Source organism: Microcebus murinus, chromosome 6, assembly GCF_040939455.1.
Source record: "Microcebus murinus isolate Inina chromosome 6, M.murinus_Inina_mat1.0, whole genome shotgun sequence".
Taxonomy (NCBI): domain Eukaryota; kingdom Metazoa; phylum Chordata; class Mammalia; order Primates; family Cheirogaleidae; genus Microcebus; species Microcebus murinus.
This window is the reverse complement of record NC_134109.1, coordinates 105,943,850-105,970,414: the sequence shown is the minus strand read 5'-3', so window position 1 is coordinate 105,970,414 and position 26,565 is coordinate 105,943,850. Positions and strand designations below refer to the sequence as shown.

General features: G+C 38.1%; 1 protein-coding gene across 1 annotated transcript in view; it reads left to right on the top strand.

The window, feature by feature from the left end:
* The first annotated feature begins 1,540 nt into the window (after positions 1 to 1,540).
* Positions 1,541 to 26,565, top strand: part of UACA (uveal autoantigen with coiled-coil domains and ankyrin repeats) — a 96,885-nt gene continuing 71,860 nt past the window's right edge. Inside the window, exon 1 of the mRNA XM_012768314.3 lies at positions 1,541 to 1,822. Coding sequence (XP_012623768.1) covers positions 1,739 to 1,822 — 84 coding nt within the window. The 5' untranslated portion in view covers positions 1,541 to 1,738. The remainder of the gene's footprint in view (positions 1,823 to 26,565) is intronic.

The window sequence follows — 26,565 nt, the reverse complement described above, 5'->3', positions numbered from 1 at the left end:
TTGGAGCAATGGGCTGAAGAGTAATTTGCTTGGAGTACCAACTGGAGAACAGGGTTGAGTCTATGTTGTAGAGCCTTAAATGCCAAGTAGAGGAGTTAGAGTTTGTTATCTTCTGAAGGTTTTTGAGCAAGGGATGAGTATTTTGTAAGACTTTTTGATGATGGTTGAAATTTATTGGTGATGGGAGAGGTCAGAGACTGGAGGTTAGGAGACTGGTTGGGAAGCTTTTATAATAATAGTGCAGATATGAGATAATTTTGGCTCTGCAGCGGCAGTGAGGACAGTAACTGACCCTACACAAACACTGAAAAGAGCCAAAAATAATTAAATGGCTGTGGATCTTGAGGAAGGGGGAGGAGTCAAAGAAAATTTCCTTCCAAAGATTTAATCAAGATAAAATTTAATAATATTTTCAGATAGTTTTTATTTACTTTTTGTTTAGGGTTAACACAGTCTTTGAATACTATCTCTTGAAGAAAATTCTGAAAACTTTCTTACAGTATTTGAATAACACCTTCAATTACTCGAAGGAAACTCTAAAGTGACCTTTCATACAAAAAGTCCTTTGTTAGTTAGAAACGCGGACTATTTGTCATTTCAAACGGATGCATGCTACAATAAACATTTTGATAGGAAAAGCTGATTCCTAGGAAGACTTTTGAAGATGTTACATTAACAGCCAGTTATTGAGTGTTGCTCACCTGTTTCTTCATCTTTCCCTTACATAATTTTCATTAACTCAGATTTCTAGGTAGAATGAATTATTTCAATTTCATCATATACATTTACCTGTAATGTGTTTCTACAGGAAACAACTTTTTTTGAAGAAAAGGTTGTATTTTTTTTTTTTTACAACTTCTTTTATATTGGTTATTTGGGTCATTTCTGATTGATGGCATCATTCCTCCTACCCCCATTACATCTCTTTTCCTCCAAAGCAGTGGGTTCTTCACTCAACAAATAATTGAGCACCTAACACGTGCTATGACTTACTCTAACGTCTTTCACAATCCGTTTCTTAACTGCATGTCCTTCTGTACACTCAGCGCCCTATTTCTTAAGAAGCTGTTTGTTTCTGGAATTTTTGATGTGTGTGGCTGTTTCCAGGTACTGGGATGTGGTAGCAAAACATGAGGAGAGGGAAGAGAAGTTGCTCCTGAAGGCCGGCGTGTGCGCTGACAACCAAGAGTCATTTCTGGGGCCGGATGGAAGGAAGGAAACTCCGTGGTAAAGAGCACGTGGGTGGGAAAAGGAGGGGAGTGGAGTCCGGGAAGATGAAAGCTGGCTAGGTAGTCTGCATCCTGCGCTTTCTCTAGACCTCAGGCTCCACCATCCAGGTGGGCGGGCACCGCTGGCCTGGAACCAGCCCCTCGCGCCTCCCCACGCCCCTGGCCACCCACCCCCGCCGCTTCCCCGGGTAAACTTCCCAAACTTTTCCCACAGCAGGGGGAGGAAGGGTGCTATTAAGTTTAAAAGGGAAGTCCCTCCCCATTCCCGGATTCCGATTGGCCGGGGCTAGTCCACCCCCGTCAGGGCGGCCGGCCGATTGGCTGCAGAAGGGGGCCCAGCCGCAGGCCCGGAGCCGTCCTCCGCCAGGGCCCCCAGGTGGCAGGTGGGGCCGGTAGCGCCGCGCCGCCTCCGCCGCCGCCTCCTCCGCGCTCTCAGCCCGCGACTTCAGGGTTCGCGCGCAGCGCAGGCGCGCCGCTCCAGCTGGGAGCGCGGCTGCAGAGAGTTGGCCATGAAGAGCCTCAAGTCGCGCCTGAGGAGGCAGGACGCGCCCGGCCCTACGTCGGCCGCCGCCGGCGCCGCCGCCGCCAGCGCGGTGAGTCCCGCGGCCCGCGCGAGTGCCCGGCGTCCCCGCGCTCCGCTCGCGCGAGCCACGCAGCCTCCGCGGCTGCCCAGCCCGCGCGTCGCCTGCCTGCGCTGGCTCTCAGCCCGTCCTGCTCCCGCGGGCCTGGCAACTTCTCTCTCAGGACGGGGCGCCGCGCCAGCCCAGAGACCTTGGGGACCCTCCCCGCCTCCGCACCCGCGCCTCCACGGCCCCTGCCCAGCCCTCCTCCCGCTCCCCGCGCTGCTGAGAAACCCCCGTGCGCGGGTTTATCGCCCGCTTCTAACCCCGGCGTCCTGGGTTATCCCTCCGCCCGGCCGGTCCCCCTTGGCCGCCTTGTCCCCGTCCTCTCCCGGCGCTGGAACCCGGCTCCGCGGGGGCCGAGGCGGGGGGCCCTGCGTCCCCGGGGCCGGGGATTCGCGCCAGGTAGTCCAGGTGGGCAAGGCTGTGCCTCCGGCGCCGCCCCACCTGGACTCCGGACCTTCCTTGGGTCTGAGACTCAGAGAGTGGAGCCCTGCCAGCCGGTGGACGCGCGTGCTGGCCTCTGTCGCTGTCACTGGGGAAGTTTGATTTCTGAGTGAGCAGAGGAATTGGCGTAGTTGTAGAGACAAAGCCCCCCAAGGGTGGTGACCCTAGAGATCGTGGAGTCGGGATGGTGGTGATGTTGGGCCTTGCAAACTCACCTGTGGGGCAGATCCGTGCGGGGCAGCCCTTTGGTGCTGATCTGCAGCCCGGCCTCAGTGTGCACGCGAAGGAGTAGTCTGGGCCTCCCTTTACTTGGCAGGAGTACAGAAATCTTGAGAAACAGCCTGACCGCAGATGTTGTGATTTAGATAAATTGGCAGGCTAGAAGAATGGCGATGTCATAAAAATTCTATGGTATTAAAATAAGTGCTGTTAAAATAAGTCTTGAGGAGACAAATATGTATAGGAGGTGTAATGCTCAAACTCCCCTGTTACCTAGTTGGGATAATTAAATGGACCTTTATAATTTTACACAGATTTTACCAAAGGATTATATGCCTTTTATGAGAATATTAATCAATCTGCTTCTGCTTTTGAGTTGATTCAGAATTGTGCCTTCCTCTCCACCAGATTTTTTTCTAGGATTGTTTTACTTGTACTTAAAGGAAATTGTGGAGGAACTAGACTTTTAAATTCCCATTGAAAAAAAGAATAGATTCAGATGACATGCTGATCTTAGATGATGTTTAATAAAACATGAAGTTGTTTTACAAGCTCTTAGAAAGGAGAGATTAATTTGTTTCACTTTTAAAAAAAATATTGGTGGAAATGTCATTTAGTGATATTGTAGGTCACTACAGTTAAGATTCAACTTCTTTGTAATGCAGGTTGTGATTTCCGCTTTATTGAAGATATACTTTCTTAGGTTTATTAGCTATATTTTCCCTGGTTTTGTTTGATCTACACCAAGGATTTGATTTACATCCTCCTTGGAGAGTCATATACCTTAACTTTATCCTGTTTTCTCTTCTAGAAATGGAGAATATTTAGTTTTTATTGGTATTATCAGAGAGCGAGTTTGCATTTTATACATTTGGAATATGAAGTGCATTGCTCTGAGCTTAAATTTTTAGCACTCTATAAGTTGAGCATTCTGCGATTCTTCTTAAATAACAGCATAAAAATAAAGAGAAGTATATGGTATTAAACTCATTGCTGTAGAAAAATGAACATCTTTCAGTGTTAAATATTATAATAAATTTTTAAGATTTTTAAGATTACAATAAATTTTGTAAGATTTTAAAGTAAAAGAGTATGGTGACTAATCAAACCAAACACTGATAGAAAATAAAAGAGTATGATGACTAACCAAACTAAACACTGATAGAAAAAAAAATGTACAGGAGAAATAGATTCCTTCTGCTTTTCAGTCATAATCCCTGATATGTACATGGTGTATGGTTGAGTCTCTTTTTTTTCCTTAAAAACAGTTAAGTTTTATTTACTTTTGAATAGATAATATAGCACATGGTTTTATATTTGAAAGCAACACAGATATTGACCACGAAATGTCTGTCTCCTTCAGCCACCCTGCCCCATCTCCTCAGAGGGCGCTGGTGTTATTAGTTGCTTGCATTTCCCTCCAGAGAGAGCTTAAGCCGTAGCATATACAAGCAAATATGAATACCAGTATTCATCCTTTACATAAATGGTAGCCCACTGTACTCCCTATTTCGTATCTTGGGTGTTGGCTTTTGTTTTGTTTTTTTACTGTAAATATCTGAGCCTATTCAGAGCTTATCCATTCAAATCTTTTGCTATAATATACAATGCTGTGTTGAATAAGCTTGTGTATATTTCAAGTATATGTGTGTATGTACCTGTAGGATCAATTCCTAAAGTGGAATTGCTGGGTTAAAGCTTATGTGCATTTGTATTTTTGAAGAATGTTGTCAAATTTCCCTTTATGCATCATGCAATCAATCTATGAGAAATGTTTTCCATGCTTTTATTAAAAGTTTGTTCAAATTTTTTGATCTTTGCTATTGCCTGGTAGCTAAAATATGATATCTAAGGGTACTTTAGATTTGTATTTCTCTTATTATGAATGAAGTTGAGCATCTTTCCATATATTACCAGCCCTTTGTATGTTCTTTTTTGTGAACAGTTTATCCTTTCCGTTTTCCTATAGAGTTGTTGATTTTTCCCTATTTATTTGAATGTACTTTTTGTCACAGAAATTAGACCTTTTAATATTAATAACTGATATTATTTCTCAATTTGTTATTTGTCTTGAGTTTTTTTGTGGTGGCATTTGCTATGCAGAAAGTAATTTTTATGCAATTGAATTTATAACCTCTTATTTTGTGACTTTTGTCTTTATGTCTTGTTCTTTCCAGTCTGCAGTATTAAACAAACAAACAAAATCTTTCTAGTTTCTTCTACTTTTTTTGTTTCTTTTCTTTTTTTTTCTACATTTAAGTCTTTGATGCATGTGGTATTTATTCTGGTGTAATACACACCTTGCTTTATTTTTTTCCCTGCCTTTTTCCATGGGTTCGTAAACCCATGTACCAGCCGTGTGTACAGCCATGGGTTCGTAAATCCATGGGAAAAATGCTTTTTATTATTAAAGCATTCATTTAATTATCATGGAAACAGTCATAATTTGCTCTGCACAACTTTGACTTGAGATAAAATTTAAAAATGTTTATTTCAGAAATAGTTATCTTTGTATATTTATTTGAGCTTATTATCTGAAGGAGACACGTTAGCAACAGAGTGAGGTATGCAAATATTTTATGTCATGAAATACAGCATGTTACCTTAACACGCTAAATTATAATTATGTGCAGTTTATGTGCAGAAGAAAGGTAATTTTAAATATTCTGAATAGTACCATTATTATAAGTCAGTGAGTTTAAGGTTCACTAAATGGGGATATGTTTATACATATATAAGTAAATGTAGTTCACCATTATAAATTGTGGGCAAAATACATTTGAGGGTTTGTCCTTTACTAGTCAAATCTCGAGGTAGCTGCATCTATTAATCACAAACTAAGATTATTTTTGTTATATTTATTTTTTAATTACTAAATTGAAGCTTCACATTTCTGAAAGGGATAATTAAATGACTGTAAATGCTATATCAGATCTAGTCAATTATATGTACATTTATATGTACAGTGAGCATAGACATGTTAGGAAATCTGAGTAATTAAAATTAAAGGGTTATAATTCCATAACTAGCAGAAGTGTGGTAAACAAATATTGTAAATAGACATTTTGGAAGGGGGTCTCACTTTAAATTGTACTTATGTTCAACATTTGTAACAGAGTAAATACTTGATTGTAAAAGTGATCTCTGACCTGGAAGGTTCTGCAATGATTATTTTTGCTGCTTCTTCTCTAGGCTAATCCTAAAATGAGGCAGTGAATTTTATAAATCAGCAAATAAAGTTCTAAAGCATCTTGTTGATGCCTCATCACTCTGAAAAAATACTGGAGTATTTCTAAAAGAATTTAGAGTTACAAACATAGGAACCCATCTTCAAAAAATTTCTTTTGGTTCCCACTAAGAACATTAGTTTGAGATGTTTGGAAAGTATAAAGGATTAAACGTGATTTTTGTTTTAGTTGTGATTTTGAAAATGAGGGCTTTGTGTTTCCTACTCAGGGATTTGGGTGAGTTTGAAAATATGTTAATGTTGTTATCATAACAGTGACTTTTGGGTAATGTGAATAATTAAGGTCACAAATTGTTATGTTTAGTTTAAACTTATGATACCTAACTCAGCACTCTTTACTCATTGTCATTAAAGATTCCAACCTTTAATTAAAAATGCTTACCTTAATTAAAGCTTTATTTAGACAACTTCCTATGATTATCCCAGCACTGTATTTCCTGTGGTTCTTGAAGGAGAATTACAACAAAGAAGCCTGTTTTTATACTTTTGAATTTCAACCCCAACCCAGCAGCAGGTTTACCTAGATCCTCATGCTGATTTGAATTGCTGAATTTTATTGTAATGCCAAAGTAGAGTTGTCAAAAGACATAATGAATCCAGCAACTTAAGTGATGAGTAGCTAAGGATTTTAATTACTTCTTTTAATAAGGGTGATATAATGATTGTATATCTTTATTGTGCATCATACACATTGTTCAAATGGAAAATAATTGGCTCAGGAAGTGGACCTTGCTCAGCAGTTGCCTTATTTAGTTTGGAAAATATTTATGGAACACATAAGTTAGGCTCAAGAATGGGTTAATAATTAGGTTCTCTTTGAGAAATGGATCATTCCAAGTCATGAGTAGACTTAGAAATCCCCTGTTCTGCTAGAATGCAAGGAGGTTATTAAAGATAAGGACTCTGGAGCCAACTTGAAGAGGCTCCCACTTGGCCAATGATGGGACAATTTGAACATGAGTAAGGATAACAACTGAAGTGGATTGATATATTTAAATCCATGAGTTCATAATAATGACCAAAAAACATAAAAACTCATCACTTTTGGATAATGCTAGGGAACTGATGATATTCTTTTAAGATCTGGAAAATAAAGGGAAAAAATAGAACATTTATTGTGCTTTTCCTATGTGAACTGTATCTCAAGTTAACCAAATAGTTGATAAGAGGAAGTTCCTCTTTTATAAAAGATATTTTAAGCTCCTAATGAATTAATGACCCTGGAATCTATACAGTGATCATCAGAGGCTACTAATGTCTCAAAAAGAAAGCAGCAGACATAATTTATCTCCTGGTGGAAATACTCAATACTGCCTATAAGTTGTCTTGCCAAAAGAATAGCTCCTTAGATACAACTACCATTGTATAGAGAGTATAGGGAACAAAGAAACATGAGGATATAATCAGCAAAATTCTGATTGTGGGAAACTCAATAGAACAAATGACCTAGTTTCTTCAAAAACAAATTTTAAGAAAAAGAAAGAGGTAGAGGAGAAACCTAGAGATTCCAAGAGATTTAGGAGATTAAGAGACATATTAGCCAATTGCAATGACATACTTTATTTAGATCCTGATTAAATAGTTGTAAAAAATAAAACGTTTATAAGACAATTGAAATGTAAATAGTGGCTGGATACTTGATGATATGGAATTATTATTTAAAAATTTTAAATATGGTTATGTTTGTAAAGAGTAACCGTCGAAGAAATATTTAGAGCTGCATTTACAGATGAAATGATATGAAGTCTAGGACTTGCTTCAAAATAGTAGGTGGGTGAACGGGCTTAGTGAGTGGGGGATTGGTCATGAGTTAGTAGTTGTACCTGGGTGGTTCATCAGATATTATTGTATTTACTTTTGTGATACTATTGTGTTTAGCATATGTTCTATACTGTAATTAGAAAGATCTAGTAACAGCCTTCAAAAATTTTAAGAGTTAAACAAAAAAAAATAACAATACTGTATATTAAGAGTCATAATAAAGGTCTGTGTAAATTGCTGTGGTAGCACAGATGTGTAGGATGAAGTCAGGAAAAGGCTGAAAGGAGGAACTTGAGCTTGGGCCAGAAAGACAATTTGAATGGCTTTCCAGGCAAAAGAACAGCAAATGCAGTAGTGTGTGGAGCTATGAACTTATAGAGCCCAATGAAGAAGCATCAGATTTGGAAACTAACTCTGGTTTCATGGTAGGGGATGGTGCAAATGAGACATAGATTAATCCTCAAATAAGAATTTCAGCAAAAGTAAGGAGTTACAGGGCTGTAGTTTGGGGGTTACAGTCAGGGAAGGTTTTCTTCCTTCCTTCCCTTCCCTTACTTCCTTCCATTTTCTTTTTAACCTTGCATTAAAATTTTGAATTTCTTGACAAGTTTTTTTTATTTTTTTTATTTCGGCATATTATGGTCTTGACAAGTTTAAATCATTGTTTAGAGAGCTCCCTGACTAGAGTCATTAAAGTTTCATCTTCAGAAATCATCCTGTTAGTGAGTGACCAAGTTCATCCTTCCTCTTTTCCCTCCTTCTATCTAATTAGCTAATAGCCAACAAAATTTTATTTTTATCAGCCCTGTTTAACTTAGAGTTGTATTCCTGGTAAAGAAAGCTAGATCTAAGAATAATAGACTTGAACATTATAACTGATGTATTCTGTTTCATCCCTATCATATGAAAACTTTTGCTGTCCTGTTGGAGTTATGCAAACATTTTTTATCCTGACACCTAAGGAATATATCAAATTGTTGAAATTTCTACTTGCATGAGCTTATTTGTGTGAGAGAAGTCTAATTGATTTTTGTAGGAATTTTACTAACAATGGATGGTTGAAATGCACTTCCTGTAATTGGAAACAGAACAATAGGATATTATACTCGTATGGTCTTATTTTCCTGAATCAGAAAACAATTAAAAGGTTTGTATGGCTTTTATATAGTTAGAAAATATAGAAAATATATAGAGAAATATAGAAAAAAATATATATAGTTACAAAATATAGTCTCTTCTAGGCTTAAAAATATAGCACCAAACTGCAAAAATAAATTGGATTATTTGTAGTCACAAAACAGTTTTGTCTTTGACTTTGTTTTATTTTTTAAAATACTAAATATTGTTGACATTGACTAATTTATTTTCAAATAGTATAGTCTCCAAAATGCCGTGCAGAAGATGAACTAATGCGGTTGAGTGACTAAAAGGCTCTGGCAAAGATGGGATGTGATGAGTTGTATTTATATACAGATGTTCCGTGACTTATGATGGGGTTATATCTTCATAAACTCATCTTAATTTGAAAATATTGTAAATGGAAATGCATTTAAGACATCTAGCCTAGAGAACATCATAGCTTTAGCCTAGCCTACCATAAATGTGCTCAGAACACTTATGTTAGCCTATACTTGGGCAAAATCATCTAACACAAAGCCTATTTTATGATAAAGTGTTGAATACCTCATGTAACTTATTGAACACTGTACTGAAAGTGAAAAACAGAATGGGTGCTTGAAGTATGTTATAGTTTCTTCTGAAAGTGTATAGCTTTTGCACTATTGTAAGGTCGGAAAATCCTAAGTCAAACCATTGTAAGTCGGGGACTGTCTATAACTGAATCAGACCAGGCAAGTGTCCTTGAGAAAAAATAGATGTATAATTCAGCCAGTTAGGATAAATGGCTGTCCCATAAAAATCATACACATTCATTGTAAAAAACAAAATATAGTTGAAGGTAAAGAATAAAACAAGTCACCCGTAATGTCATTCACTATGCCATAAACCACTGGTTATGCTCCTTTTTAAAGATTCCATAGTACCCCTTATTCAGTTAGCATTTAATTACCGTGATACTACAGTGATGACATGTACAATTTTTTGAATATTTCATCCTAATAAACTTTGTACTTAAAATTATAGGTAATTTGAAATGATTTGAGCAGATACAAATGTTCCATTAATAGTACTCAGTAAATGCTAATGAATTACTTAGAAAGAAATTGCTTATAAGAATTCCATGGGCCAATAGCTATTTCTTGAGTATATAAGTGCCAGGCATTATTGTAAGTGCTTTATGTTAACTTGCTCCTCATAGCAACTCTAAGAAGTGAGTACTATTGCCATCATTTCACATGGAAGTTAAATAATCTACCTGTCTAAGGTAGCATGGTAGTGAGTGGAAAGCTAGGTAGCCTGGCTCTGAAACCTATGTCCTTACCATTGTGAATGTACATAATTTCAAATTTAAAGCTATGGGATTTGTACCTTAAGCCACATACAAAAAAAATGGGGAGAGGGGTATTTAGGGGGAAAGAAGGCCTTTTATGGGAAGTCTCAATTTGTGTTCCTTCCAGTGGTATATAGGAACCCTTTCAATAATGGATACTGTTATTAAAACATATTTGTCAACCTGATAGAAAAAAATATTGCTTTAATCCATGTTTTTGATTTCTACAGAGTGTGAACATAGTTCCCTGCTTATTGGATACTTTCATTTGTTTTAGGAATTGTGTGTTCATGCTCTTTGACTGTTTTTTTCCTGTCTTGTTCATATTGATCTGTAACAGCTTTATACGTCCTTAGTTTTACTATTGGCCAGTTGTAGCTTTTAGACTACTATTGCATGTCTCTCCCTATAGTTGTGTTTCTGTCACCTTCCCTTATATTTCAAACAGTTTTTGTTTTATGTATTTAATTTTTGATAATTTATACATTAAGGTTCTTGGCTATTTTGTCTTCATTGTAGAGTACAACTATTGATATAAAAACCTTTAATTTTTTCATTTAACTTTTGCCATGAATTCTACATTGTTTGATATTAATACTGTCATATTGCCTCTTCTGCCGTTTTGCTTTTGTGTGTGTATGCTTACCTTGTATGTTATCCTGTCATCCTTTGTTTTAGCATTAGATATAAAGGAGGGTGTATAGGTGCAATAAGTCTTGTGAATCCAATAGAACTTAAATCTTTTTGGCCTACTGTCTGGAGGGTTGAGTGTGTTTGTATGTATGTCTAAAAGGGTGTGTGCTTTTTGGGGAGCTGACATGTTTTTAATATTGACCTTATTGATGTGTTGTCAGGTTATGACATTACCTCTGTGGTAAGATTTTCACTGAGGTAATTTTCAGATGCACAAATATGTATATTTTTTAATCTCAGTGACTCTTGCTTAATTTTCTTCTTACCAGATTATGACATTTTCTCTTTATTAGAGAGATTGTTGAGGGGGGGAGAGAAAACATACATATACAGCATGTTTTTGTTATTTCATGGTTTTTCTCAGCAGGTGCCTACTTAGCGGAGGTTGGGGTACTTTGACAATGAGTCTCCAGTGGGAAGCCTTGAGGGTATGGTTCCAGTGAAGCCAGCACACTCTAATCTTTTCAACTGTGGACAAGAATAGCCTGCAAACACTTGCTGATTTACATGTGAGAAGTTTTTTCATGAGAAATCTTTTTTATGATTCATTTCTATTTTTTGACTGTTATATTTTTTAAAGTAACATTTTATATTTTAAAACACTTTATGAAATATAAATAGCATTCATGGCAGTGGGTAAGTAGGTAAATGAAGAAAATGAAGTGCTTTCTCAGCCTTAAAAAGGCAAATTGTGGGCCAAAGAATGTCCCATTCAGAGCTCTACAAACCATACCTGGAGCAGTATGAAGGGGAAGGGTCACATGTTGATGCTACAGGCTCAAGCTCTGCAGCCTGGGCAACTTGGCTTTGAGTCTTGCCGCTCCTGGTAACCAGCTTTGTAACTTTAGGCAAGTTATTAAATATATTCATTTCTTCATTGGAAAATAGGTTTAGTAACTATACTTCATAGAGCAGTTGTGAACATTAAATGATATAAGGTATATTAAGAGATTGTTTATTAGCACAGTGCTTCTCATATAGTTAATAAATGTTCTTATTACTAAATGAAAAATCTCATCAAAGGTCACTCTCTTGTCCTTTATTACCAGACGAACAGCAGTCTTCCTGATCTTTTCTTTTCCAGTTAATACAAGCTCTCATAGGCTTTTAGATCTGCAAAAGATCATCTACTCTACCTCTTGCCTCAAGGGAGATAAGTGGTGTCTCCATTTTACAATTATGAAAAAAGAAAATCTTTTGATGGCCTGGGCTAGGCACTGGAGGATGAGAAGATGAGGAAGATAAGAAGAGGCTCATAGTTTTGAGGGGGAGCTCTATGAGCAGGCAATGTAAAGTAGTAAGTGCTGTGATAGAGGAGTGTACAAGATACTGATTCAGTCTGGGGCTGAGGAATGGGGAAGTCAGTGAGGTTTTTATTTTTTGTTTTTTTGCAAGGTAAGCTGCTGCTTTTCTTTTAAAACTGGTAGGAGATTGATGTAACATAAAATCAATCATTTTCAGTGGCATTTAGTACATTCACAGTGTTATATAGCCACCATCTCTGTCTAGTTCTAAAACATTTTCATCACCCCAGAAGTAAACCCCGTACCCATTAAACAGTTGCTTCCCACCTACCCTTCCCTACCCCCTGGCAGCCACCAGTCTACAGGATTAACTTCTTAATTTGAGGCTTAAACAAAGTGGGTAGAAATGATCCAGGAAATGATAAAATTCCTTTCAGAGGAAACAGCAAGAGCAAAGGCATGGAGAAAAGAAATATTAGGTTATTAAATATGAAATATCCAATTTCCTTAAGTAGTAAGTTAGACAGTTGACATTTGTGACATTTCACTTTGACATTTCTTGTTTTATTTTTATTGTGAAGGTACATCCTCATTCTTTCAAAAACATGGTTTGGCTTGTGATTGTCTTTCACATTGTTTTTTTAGAGCAATTTTTGTGAAACCATGTATAAGTAAAAAATCTGTGTTATTTCCAAATATGAGTTCTGTCCTAGAAACAGTGCAGCACAGACAGCTCGAGATATCAATGAAGTGTTTGGGAAGAATGTCGCTAATGAATACACAGCATGTTGATGGTTTGAGAAGTTCTATTTGGGTGATTTTAATATTGAAAATGAGCCAGGTGGGTGACCTGAGACCAAGGTGGATAATGGTGAGCTGAAAGCTGTAGTGGAAGTGAATTCATCTCAACCTACATGTGAATTAGCAGTAAGGTTTGATGTTACTATTCCAACGACATTGGACCATTTGAAACAAGTTAGCAAGGTAAAGAAATTGGATAGATGGGTATGACATGAATTAAGTGAGTGTCAGAAGAGAAATCAGAAGAGTAATCATCTTGAACCTGCCTTTGCTGTCATGACATAAAGGTGAAGTGTAACGAAAAATGGATTCTTTTTGACAATCACAAGTGTTTGGCACAATGGTTGGATAAAGCTGAAGTGCTGAAACAGAGTCCAAAACCGAATATTCATCCAAAAAAGCTAATGGTGTGTTTGGTGGTCCAGTGCTGATATTATCCACGACAGCTTCATAAAACTTGGTCAGTTGATTACAGCAGTGGATGTCTACTGCACCCAATTGGAGGAAATGATGAGGATGCTTGCAATTAAGCAGCTGAGATTGGTCAATAGAGACAGGCCAATCATCTTGCAAGGCAGTGCTCCATCACATGTCACACAAAGAAGGCTGCTCAAACTACAGATGCTGGACTTGGAAACTCTCTGTCACCTACTGCTGTGGTCCCTAGCCCACAGGCTGTGGACCGGTACCCATTCGTAGCCTATTAGGAACTAGGAGGTGAGTGGTGGGCTAGTGAGCGAAGCTTCTTCTGTATTTACAGCCCCTCCCCATTTCTTGCATTGCATTATCTCCACCTCCTATCAGATCAGCAGCGGCACTGGATTCTCATAGGAGCGCGAACCCTAATGTAAACTGCATGCGCGGGGAATCTAGGTTGTGCATTCCTTGTGAGAACCTAATGCCTGATGATCTGAGGTGGAGCTAAGGCAGTGATGTCAGTTCTGGGGAGCGACTGCAAATACAGATTGTCATTTGCAGAGAGGTTTGCACAATAAAAATAGCGAGCTTGAATCATCCCAAACTATTCCTCCCACCCCCCAGTCTGTAGAAAGATTGTCCTTCATGAAACTGATTCCTGGTGCCAAAAAGGTTGGGGACCACTGATCTACTGTATTCACCAGACCTCACGCCAACTGACTACCACTTCTTCCGGGCTTTGGACCACTTCTTGCAAGGAAAAATATTCAGTTCTCAACAAGTGTGGAAAAACCCTTTTGCGATTGTCTTGCCACTCGCTGTCCAGGCTTCTTCGCAGCTGGTATAAACAAGCTACAGTTAAGATGGCAAAATTGTGTCAATAATTTAGACATATACTTTGATTAATTGTACTGCTTCTTGTTTGAGATATAACAAACTAAACTTTTGATTTGAAATTGGATATTTCATATTTGATCACTTAATATAATGGAGATGAGGGAGGGTGTAGTTGGGAGGAGCCTAGAATTAATAGCAGGAGATTGGATGGGAAATAGAAAAAAGAGGAGGTTGGGGCTAGATCTTGGAGTAGCTTAAAATATGCCATCTTTAAGAGTATTGGACATTGTCATGTGCTTCCAGAGGTGGAGAATTCCATAATCTAGATGGATTACTGTTAAAGCAGCTCTGTTCAGTACAGATTTGAAGGTGTCTAGGTTGGAAGCGTGGGGATCAGTTATGAAGCTACTGAAATAATACAGGTAAGAACTAGTGAGGGCCTGAATCATTACAATGCTGGAAGGGATGGAGAGGAGGGCACAAGTCAGACAAACATGGGTGACCTGAAAAGTTATAACTTACAAAAGGCACATAGTCAACAGACAAGTGGTTAGAGCCCCTGCCTGCTCACCCTGTCTGATTCTCACTAAGTCCCCTAGGTTTGATGCACTGTGTATTCCCTGCCTGGATGGTAATTATATTGTAAGGCAGGGGGAGAATACTGTTTACATCTTCCCATATGTTAGCAACTTAGTGATTTTTTTTAAGTGTGCTTACTTATAACTGATTTGGATAAATAGTTCAATGTTCTGATGATGATGTTTGAAGAAAACTGGAAAGTTTAACTTACTGTGTTAATAATCATGAGCACAGATTTTTAGCAGATACTCTAATTTTCTCCAACTCTTTATTATGAAGAAATTGAAATGTACATAAAATGAGAATAGTACAAATTACTAGAATCCAGTTGCCTACTAGATCCAAAAGTTAACATTTTGCTGATTTGCTCTATGTTTGTGTGTGTGTATATATATAATAAATACATGTAATTATATATAAAATATACACACATATTTTTCACTGAACCATTTGAAAGTAAGTTGTAGAATTATATTTTACCTTTAAATACTATATATAGCATGTATGACCTAAGAATAAGTCATCTTAAATATCTAGAGTGTAATAGTGATATTTGAAACTGTAACTTTTATTTAAAAGTGAGGAAACTTAAGCATAATATGACTTGTGAAGATGAAGCAGTTGGAAGAAATAATGTTTTCTATTTCCTCAGACTCCTTTACTTTCTATCGTACATGGTAATACTTTCTTTGAAACTTAGTAATATTAATGCATTATTTTGATTTTTGTCATATCCATGAAACATCTGTGCTAGTTGGTAATATTCTTTTAGAATGGCTCCCTTAAAAAAACACTTAAATGTCAGCATATTTATTTAGAAAGGGGACTATATGCGGGAGACTGCATGAAGGGGATCATAGTGGTCCTCTGAGCTGCAGAGAGTATCTCCAGGATCTGCCTTTCTAGAGAAGGAGGGGTAGTAAAGGGAGAGGGCAGAGGGAAGAGAATGTGAGTATGCAAGCAGGTGCAAGCAGTGAATACCTGCACTCTCCTGGTCCTGTCACTAGGGTGAGTCAGGAACCAGAGCTTTGGAGCTGGCACCTATTGGGCCTTTTTATTTTATTTCTAACTTCATGTCCCATGCCCCACTGCTGCATCTAACCTTCCTGATCCTGAATGATTCTAGAACCTTAGAAGGAACTGCCAGAAGTTCTTGTGCCAGAGAGGGGGTTACCTGCATAGTAGTGTATAGACCACACTTGGAGAGATGCTTAATTTCTGCTGCTAAGAACTTTTCCTGTTCTGTGGGTTGATTTTTTTTTTTTTTAACTTTCCTTTAAAGCTAAGAATTGTAATTATTGATGTTCTTAATTAAATAATTATTCAGCCTTTTAAATTGGAGAATGCACTTTTTTTTTTTTTTAGACAGAGTCTCACTTTGTTGCCCAGGCTAGAGTGAGTGCCGTGGCATCAGCCTAGCTCACAGCAACCTCAAACTCCTGGCTCAAGCAATCCTTCTGCCTCAGCCTCCCGAGTAGCTGGGACTACAGGCATATGCCACCATGCCCGGCTAATTTTTTCTATATATATTAGTTGGCCAATTAATTTCTTTCTCTTTATAGTAGAGACGGGGTCTCACTCTTGCTCAGGTTAGTTTCGAACTCCTGACCTCGAGCAATCCGCCCGCGTCGGCCTCCCAGAGTGCTAGGATTACAGGCGTGAGCCACTGCGCCCGGCCTGAAAATGGACATTTTTAAAACTCAGCATATATTCTTTAAGTATTTACTGTATGCCAGGCACTGTGTTGCTTAGGGAACGTAAATAAAAAATTTAGCATATATTAGTGAATATTTGAAGTTTAATTTTCTTTGAATCCTTTCTCTCAACTTAAAAATCATCTGGTCTGATATTTAAGAATATATTATTTCATTAGGATTTTTATTATCAAATTAATGTTTTAAACATAAAATCTATTTTGGTTTTCTCTATATAAATAGAGAAATTTGATATAATTTTAAAACCATCTTCTTTCATTTTAGTTTCAATATTTTTTAAGTAGAAATATTTTATAGGCAGAAAGATTAGGGTTAACAGGATGTCAGAAAATCTTGGCACTACCACTGAAAAGTTCTGTGACTTTGGGCAAATAACTTTATCTCAGTAATATTCAGTTATTACTTTTGTAAGACAGCCATAATGCCACTTGCCTTTCTATCCTACGAGAAATTTTAGGTACTAAAAAGAATGGAAACATTTTAGAAGCTGTAAAACAATGTAAATAGAAATTTAAGCAATGATTGCTACCTGTCAATTAAACCATTACATTAGTTTTTGTTAGGGATGCCTGAAATTGTACTGATTCAGTTCTGAAAATAGAAAATGTTGGTTAGATCTTTATGAGATGAAGAGTAAAATTTGTTTGTATATAGTATGAAAATATCTTCTGAGTTCTAATTTGATGTGGATTTCATATTGATTCCATGAGGTGAGAATAAGAAGAGTAGAACTTTTGTTTTTGTACAAAGTAGTTTTGAGTTGGTTAGCTGAATAAAGCACAGTTGAGATGGAACAATCTTTGTTAAGGTGAAAAATACACAATTCTCTCCCCCCCCACCCCCCACTAAATTTTCATCTGTAGTCCCATTTAAGTCGAGTGTTTCTTTGTTTATTTTCTGCTTGGAGGATCTGTCCAGTTCTGTTAGTGGGGTGTTTAAATCCCCAGTTATTATTATGCTGTTGTTTATCACTTTGTTTAGATCTGATAGGGTTTGCTCTATGAATCCCAGTGCACCTGTGTTAGGTGCATAAATATTTAGAATTGTTATGTCTTCTTGTTGAATTGCTTCCTTTACCATTATATAATGACCATCTTTTTCTTTGCTATTGTTGATTTGAAGTCTATGTTGTCTCATATGAGAATGGCTATACCTGCTTTCTTTTGATTTCCATTTGCATGGATTATTTTTTTTCCATCTCTTCACCTGGAGTCTGAATGAGTCCTTGTGGGTTAGATGTGTTTACTGAAGATAGCAGATACTTGGCTTGTATTTTTTTTTAATCCATTCAGCCAGCCTGTGTGTCTTGAGGGATGAATTCAAACCATTCACATTTATTGAAAGAATTGATAAGTTGGATGCAGTTTAGTTCATCCTGTTGGGTAGAACCGTATTGCTCTGTTTTACTTCTTCAGCTATTACTGTATATGGGCTCTGAGCTTTAGCTTTTGTGTAATTTTAACACTGGCAGATGTATATTGTGCTTACCAATGTATAATGCAGATGTGAGTATTTCCTGCAAAGCTAGTTTGGTCTTGACAAATTCCCTCAGTGTTAGATTGTTTGAAAAGGTATTTATTTCACCCTCATATAAGAAACTTAGTTTTGCAGGATACAACATTTTAGGATGGTCATTACTCTCTTTGAGAAGATTGAGGATGGGGCCCCAATCCTTTCTGGCTTGTATGGTCTCAGTTGAGAGGTCTGCAGTTAGCCTTTCCTTTGTAAGTTACCTATTGCATTTGCCTGATGGCTTGTATGAGTTCCTTCCTCATATTAACTTTGGCCAGTCTGATGACTATGTGTTGTGGTGATTAACTCTTTGCCATGAATCTCATTGAGCTTTTTACCTGGATATCTAAATTTCTAGCAAGACCATGGAAGATTTCCTCAATTATTCCCTCAAATAGGTTTTCCAACCCTTGTGTGTTTTCTTCTTCCTTCTTCCTTCCCCCTAAGGGATGGCTATTATTCTTATGTTTGGCCTCTTTTCATGATCCATATTTCTCATAGACTTTGTTCATTCCTCCTATTTCTCTGTTCTTTATCTTTGGCTGATTTTTTAAATTTGAAGGTGTTGTCTTCAAGCTCTGAGATTCTCACTTCTGCCTGGCCTACTCTATTCTTAAAACTTTCCACTGTGTTTTGTATTTCCTTGAATGAATTTTTCATTTCCAGAAATTTTATTTGATTATTTTTGTAATTTGATTCCTTTAGTGAATTTTTCATTCATTTTCTGTATTGTTCTTATTACCGTGTTTCCCCCAAAATAAGACTAACTCATAAAATAAGCCCTAGCAGGATTTCTAAGCATTTGCACAATATAAGCCCTACCACGAAAATAAGACCTAGTGGAGGGCGTGGCTATGCAGCATATCTGTACAACCCATGCATTTCGTTGCAGAGCGGTAAGGAAGATGAGCAGCCCTTCTCATCTGCCTCATCGTGACAGCTACTATCCCAGAGGTGACTGGAAAGGTGCGGGAAGCCCCACCAACAAGGTTGGCTCCCCCTGTCAGGTCCCGGCCATCCTGTGCTTGCTGCAAGCTGAGGCTTTGTGAGGAAAATAACACATCCCCTGAAAATAAGCCCTATGGTGTCTTCTTGAGGAAAAATAAATATATGACCCTGTCTTATTTTTGGGGAAACATAGTATTTCTTTGTGTTGGTTTTCCATTTTTCTTTTGTATTTCATTGAGCATTGGAATTCTTAATCTGTCATTTTGATACTTTTGTTTGGTATCTATCGGTACAGAGCTGTTGTTTCCTTTTGATGGTGACTTTTACTCTGATTTTTCATACTTTTGGAGTTCTTTCACTGATTCCTTCTCATCTGGCCTCTTGATCCAGTTCTAGGGGTACTGGGCCTGGCTTGTGGTCCTGTCCATTGATCCACAAAGATCATTCCTTGACTCTACCAGGGAGAAGAGTGCTGGTACCAACTTGCCTGTGGGGTGTTCAGCAGGTCTGATGATCCTCTCTGGTTGCCTCTGTCCTGCTGTTTTCACCTCTTCCCAGCAGTGTGAATTGTGTTGATTCCCTCAGCTTAATCTCCATTATGGGGGGTTGGTATTGTATGAGTCAGCCATGCTTTGTTTGCTTGAGTTGGGTGACACTATTATGTGCTATAGAGTTGTTCTCCCTGCCATTGGTTGATATTTCCATGAAAGAGCCAGCTGCCATGATGTTCCTTTGTGCCTGTGGCAGACTCTGGTCCTCCAGGTGGAGTATTTGAGTGCCCTAAGCTTTAGGAGAGACCCTGAAGCTCCCAGGGGGTTGTTTGATGTCTACCACCACTAAGGAAAGTGGAAGGAGGAGCAAGGCAGTTCGTGGCTAGGTTGTGGGAGCTGAAAGGGTTTGCAAAGCCTCAACAGGGCTCAGAAATGCTTTTTTGGCCAGTAAGGGAAGCCACTGGTATGAGGGTTAGGGTGGGCTCACTAAACCAGGAGGGTTGTTCACAGGGAAGGGGCCTAAATGTTGAGTGCTGAGGCCCCATGCTGGAATCTTTTCGCCCTTATCAAGTTTTTCTGCATGAAGAGGTGGGCACTCCCTCAAATCGCCCCCCCTTTGGATCCCCAAAGCATACTCCTGTCCGTTCAGTTCATGTGTGCTCCCTTACCATCTGAGGCCTGCTCTCAAATCTCCCCGTTTTGTGTGTCTGACCCACTTGCGTGTATCTCCATGAAACGCTGGCAGGCAGAGAGTTCCAATATTGTGCACTGCTATTCCACATCCAGCCCTTGGAGGAAGAGGTGTGGGTCCCTGTATCAGTGTGGACCTCTGCCTGTAGCACACTTCCACTGGAGAGAAATGCTGCTCATGAACTTCTCAGCACGAAGTGCACTCCCTGTTGTAATGAGTGGGGGCAGGGCTGCAGGACCCGATTAGCTGGCACACCTGAGTATGAGACATTGGGTTGTCATGGAACTGGGGCAAAGCTATCCTCTCTGAATGCCAAGCCCTTATCCAATATAGTGGTTCTCCAACGGGGGGAGGGGGGGATGGGTGCCTCAGCACCCCACTGCACTATAAGGGATATGTCTGTGTGGGCTTCCTTGCCACCTGAGTCTAGCTCCCGGACTTCTCCCCTGTGTCCTCATACACCGTCTCATGTCTGGGGTGCACCGAGGCCAACTTGCTTTTCTGAGCCCTATGTGCGACCCTGGGAAATGCGGGCAGGCAGGAAGTTTCCAACTTGTTAACCCCATTCCACCACAAGACCTCAAGGGGAAGCGGTGTGAGTCCCACTTTCTGAGGAGACCTCAGCCTGGGATGTGTGCTTGCTGGAGAGAAATGGCTGTATGTGAACTTCTTGGCTCAAACTATGCTCGTGGTGGCACTGGGTAGGGGAGGGTCCACAGCTTCCGGACAGCCTGAGCTCACACTGCATTCTCAATTGCAGTGGATGGGGAAGGTGCTGGGAGGAAATGTCTGGATGGGAGAATGATGGCACTCTGGTCCCTTTGTGACACTCTTCTGGGAGGTGCCCCACTTGGGCTGCCCAAACTCCTAGGACTTGCTAGTTCACCCCACTGTTCTGTATTTGCTGCTGTGCCTGGGCTCATGGAGGGTGGAAAAGCCTTCGGTATACTTAGTGTCCCAGTGTTCACCGAAGGCACTTGTGAGGGGGAGGGGGATTTCTCCCCTTACCCTTTCCTGGGCTCCAAGCCTCTCTGGGTTTGGTGCTGCAGGTATCTTCTCCTCTTTATTTTCTTACTTCTTGGCTTCACAGGTCTTTCCGTGGGGTCCCAAGCCATCTCTGATTTCTCTCTCTGTGGTCCACACCTGAGCTGTGACTCTTCCTTTTCTTCTGTCCAGTATCCTGCTTTCCCATCAGGACGGTGGGATAAGTTATGTGTCTAGTCAGCCATCTTGGATGTCTCCAGCCATAACTAACTTTTAAATTCATATAATTTTTATTTCCTTATAACATTACATTTTATTTCCTTAACATGTTTGAATACTAGATTTTTAGATTTTTAGGATTGAAAGGGAACTTCAAGTTTTCTAGTCCAGTGGCTAGGTGACCTTTAAGCTTTTTACTACAACCCACAGTGAGAAATACATATTCTATGGTGATCCAGAGTTGCGGTGGGCAGAATTATAAAAATGGCTTCCCATGATTTTGCACCATAATTCCTAGGACTTTGAATATGACTGGGAAAGTATGCCCATGATTATGTTTTACATGGCATATGAGATTTTGCAGATCTAATTAGGTTACCAATCACTTGACTTTGGGTTAGCCAAAGGGAAGATTATCTAGGTGGGCCTATTCTTATCCCATGAGCCTTTTAAAAACAGATTTTTCTGTGGCTCAAAGCAAAACTACAAGTCACAGAGAATTGAAGGATGTGAAGGACTTGTCTCATTGCTGGGTTGAAGATGGACAGAGCCATGTGAGAAGGAATGTAGGTGGCATTTAGCTGAGAGAGAGGTTCCCTGCTGACTACTGGCAAGGAAAGAAGGACCTCAGTCCTATAATTGCAGGGAACTGAATTCTGTCCATAATCTGAATGAACCTGAGAGCAGATTCTTTCCCAGACAAGAGTCCAGCCTAACTGGCACCTTGATTTTGGTAAGCAGAGAACCCAGTCAACCCCACCTGGACTTTTGACCTACAGAACTGTAAACTTAAAATAATTATTATTTTTAATCCTCTGAGTTTGTAGTGATTTGCCATATAGCAATAAAAAACAAATATGCAAGACCATTTTGCAACCGTATGAAGAAATTCTATGGGAGAAATGGAAATCTTTATTTATTTTTTTAGAGACAAAATCTTGCTTTGTCATTCAGGCTAGAGTGCAGTTGTGTGACCATAATTCACTGTAACCTCAAACTCCTGAGCTCAAGCAATCCTTCTGCCTCAGTTTCTCAAGGAGCGTGCCAGCTAATTTTTAAAATTTTTTGCAGAGGATGGGGCCTTGCTGGCTATGTTGCCCAGGCTGGCCTCAAACTCCTGGCCTCAGGCGATCCTCCTGCTTTGGCCTCCTACTAAAGTGTTGGTATTATACATGTGAGCCACTGTACCTGGCCTGGAAATCTAATGTTAAAAAAAATAAGAATAAAAAATATAGTGCAACTTGATAATAGTCATGTAAAACATTCACATTGGGAAAAGAACTGCAGGCGATATACAAAGGTGATCATAGTTATGGAGGTATGGTAGAATTATGAAATTTTTTTATTTTTCACATTTTTATGTTACTTTTTATAAGTAAAATAGATTTATATTAATATAACAAACTTTTGTAAAATTAAGAACTTAATTTTTTTTGGAATTTATTATTAGGAACATGCAAATTCATAGGCCTAAAATACTTGCTGGTAAGTGTTAGATGTGAAAAACTTCTGTGTGTTTTCCTTAATTTTGCTTAATTACTGAATATATCAGTAAGATAATTGGTATCAAGAACCTGTAGGTAATAAACTAAAAATCCTATATTCCATAACATTCACCAGTTCACTAGTTTGCTGAGGAAATAGCTTTTACTGTCCTGTGTTGTTTAGGAGAATGCACAGGCATGCACATTTTTTGAAAAGGGATTATGTGTGGAGGTGTAGAAGTGGCAGTTGGAAAGGTAGATTTCAAGTTGCTTATTATGTATTGCCTTTGAAATAAAGATGTGAAAGGACTTGTGCCTGTTATTACTTATAGCCATGTTAATTTAATTTAGCTTTAATGAAAGAACTGTATTGCAAGTAGTCCTGCAACTTAAGCTTTATTAAGCAAGCTTTTTTATGTATTCATATTGAGGAAATAGAACATCAAGTTTCCTAATTGCTTAGATCTAATTGCATTCCTGCTGTTAAAGTGTTTTGATATCATGGGAAAGGGTGAGTCACAAAAGAGGAAGGAACTACACTTAGGACCCATTATGAACACTTGGGTGTGGTGGGGTATTTGTGTGTACTCCTAAAAGAAATGAAGTGTTTTGTTTAATGCATTGTTTAATGCATTTGTTTAATGCATTGTGACTATCATGTAATTTTTTGTTTTTGGTTCTAACCTTTAAGATAAACTTTCTTGTGGCCACTCCTGACTTTGCACTGAATATACTACTTGAAGAGAACCATAATTAGGGAAGGAATACTATTGTATTGTGAAGATGAAACCCTATTCTACAGTCATTTTTGCACAAAACTGATTTATTAAAACTAACATTCCTAACCACTTAGTATACTATTAAAATGATAAAATTTCCATTGAAAGCATGAAAGATGTGCTTAAAATTGTAATCCACTTTTAAACACAAGGACAACTTTATATAGGACAAAGTTTTGGAAACTTCCTAGAATGCCCCTTTTTCTACCTTCATATTTTAAAACTTTGGCAAGTATCCTATTGTATGTTTTAGGTGACCCTTTCTGCTGGGCTGCCTGTTTCCGTGTTTGATACTATTACTCTAGCACATATAGGCAGGCCCTGTGGTTCTTTGAAGGAACACAGAACTGACAATAAGTAAGGTGTAAGTGCAGAGGCTTAGTACAAGACAGAGCTTGGGGGTGCAGAAAGCAGCGGGGTGTGTTATTACTTGCCTGCTATTCAGTGTAATTCCTGCTGGACTGGAGGTGAGATGAAAACAACAGACTCTTACCTCACATTGTGGCTCATTGCCTGTACCTGAGAGAGGGTCCTTCCTTAAATTTTGCACCCTAGGCACTTTGCTCCCCTCTCCCTACTTTCAGCCCTGATAATTGGTATATCACTTGGCTCTGTAAAGGAAAAACTCTTATTTTTTGCTTGAAGACTCCAGAATGAAGGTCTCTAAATTGGTTCTTATGGATATGATTTCACTTGGCCAGTGCTATCACAGATTTATACCTGAGTGTTAGAGAATATTTGGTTTATAAAGATTTATATTATATTATATTATATATTACATTTATTATATAATATAATATAATATATTATATATTATATTTATATTATATTATATATTTCTTATGCATATAAAGTGGTTTGATTTATAGTGTTTCAGGAACTTAAGTATTGTGAAAAGAGTTTAGATTAATATTTCTTGACTGGGCTGCTTATTACTTTAGGTTTTCCTATGTTATTTGATTTATTTTAAAACTTCTTTAAGAAATATTTTGATTTGTTATATTATACTTTTAAAAATTTAATACTTTCTACAGCTGTGATTTCTTATAGAGGTTTTCTGTGGTATGTTTTACATTTGTAATTGGTGATAGAGTAAGAGGTGGATTGGGAAGCAAATTGCTAGTGTCATGAACTGGGAAGAAGAGAATTGGTGATGAGATGATGTATACCACATATCAAATTCTAAAGCCAATAGAATTAATTTAGTTTAATTTCTGACACCATTATCTTCTTTTATATTAACTTCAAAAATATGGAAATGCTTTTGGTTAAATTTATATGAATTAGCACTGGCCTAAAAATTGTTGATAAAAATTTGGATTTTTAATATGTAAACTATTGAAAATTTGGTATATATCATACATATCTATAAATTAAGTTTGCATTTTAGAATCATTTTAGTAGCAAAATTAGTATATATTGGCAAGAATAAGACTAAGTTGTTTTTACTTTAATTCATCCCTCCATCTGTCACAATGGTTCTCAACTGGGGTGATTTTATTTCTTGGGGGACATTCAGCAATATCTGGAAACATTTTTGGTTGTCACAACTCAGGGAGTACTGCTGGTGTTTAGTAGGTAAATGCCAGGGATATTGCTAAACATCCTACAGTGTTTATGACAGCCTTTCTACAATAAAGAATTATTTGGCACAAAATGTCAATAGTGCCAAGGTTGAGAAACTCTGACGTACAGGATTATAAGTGTAAAGTATAGTTTATGTCATCTTTTGTATTTTTCATTTTCCCTCCATGTTAGATGAACCAGCATTTTAAAATAGTGCTCTTGTCATGAGATGGGCTAGATTGATTATAAAAATGAACCCAATTCTTTTTTTTATGTTTTTGTGGTTTTTATTAGAATGTAACTTCTATTCATTTTTAAAATTTACATATAGTAACTCTTTTTTGAAGAAAGTTCTAAGGAATTTTTGCAATGCATGCAATCATGCAACCATTACCATAATCAGAATACAGAGCAGTTCCATCACCCCAAGAAATTGCCACCTTTTGCCTTTCTAGTCAACCCCACACCTATAGAACTCAGTTCTTTACCCCTTCCTGTATCCATAGTCTGTCATATTTCTTTGTTTCTCTGCCTCTTCAATCTGGGTTGGATTTGTGACTTGCTCTGAAACATAGAATGTGTTGAAGTGATGTTGAGCCTGGGTCTCAAAAAGTCTTTCATGCTTCTGTTCTCTCTTGTGCACAAGCACATGCTAGGTTGCTGGTTATCAGTTGTCCCTATTGCCCCAACTGACAGCCAGCCAATCATCAGACATGGACAGAGGCCATCCTGGACCAGCCCACCTCCAACTAGCTTGCTAGTTGACTGCAGACACAAGCAGGAATGCAGGAGCCTAGCAGAGATTACTGAGCCTGGCCCATCCCAGCAGAGCTGCCCAGTTGACCTCTAGATTCATGAGTGGTAATAAATGGTAGATATTTTAAATCATTGTGTTTTGATTTAGCACCAATAGATAATTAATACATTATGATATAGTATTTTTTTCTTTTGGAATGTATGTTTCCACTTTTTCTTCTAATCAGTAATAATTCCAGATAAAGGGAATAGCATGCTAAAAGATCTTGAGATGGGATTTTATCTATTATCTTCATGTTTTAAAAACAGGGAGACCATTAAGATTGAAGTGAGCAAGAGGAATAAGGTGGAAGGAGATCATATTAGTGATCTCTTGGGGGTCTGGGTATGTATGGGTAAGGAGCTTGGTTTGTGTTTGGATCCCAATCTGAAGAATCCAAGCCATATGTTTTTTGATTTGTTTTTTTAAAATAACATCCTATACTTTGGATTTGTTTGATTGCTTCCTAATTATTAGATTTAGGGTAAGCATTTATGGCAAGAATACTAACAACTGAGAGTTTTAAACAAAGGAGTGACATGACATGATGTGCTTTAAAAATATATTCTGGCGTGGAGTGGAGAATAAACTGTAGGGAGAGGGAAACAGTGTGTAGAATAAACTGTAGGGAGAGGGAAAGGTAGAAGCAGAGCAGGGAGACCAATTAATAGTCTAGGATAAAAGAAACCAGAAAAAATAAGGTATTATAATATTCTTATTATCATTGCTTAATATAAATTAAGTTTGTTCTAGGATATTTTAAAAGCTTTCTTTTGTATTTTTCCATAGGCTTTTACTTTAGAAATAATAAAATTAAAAAATGTACTTTTAAAAATA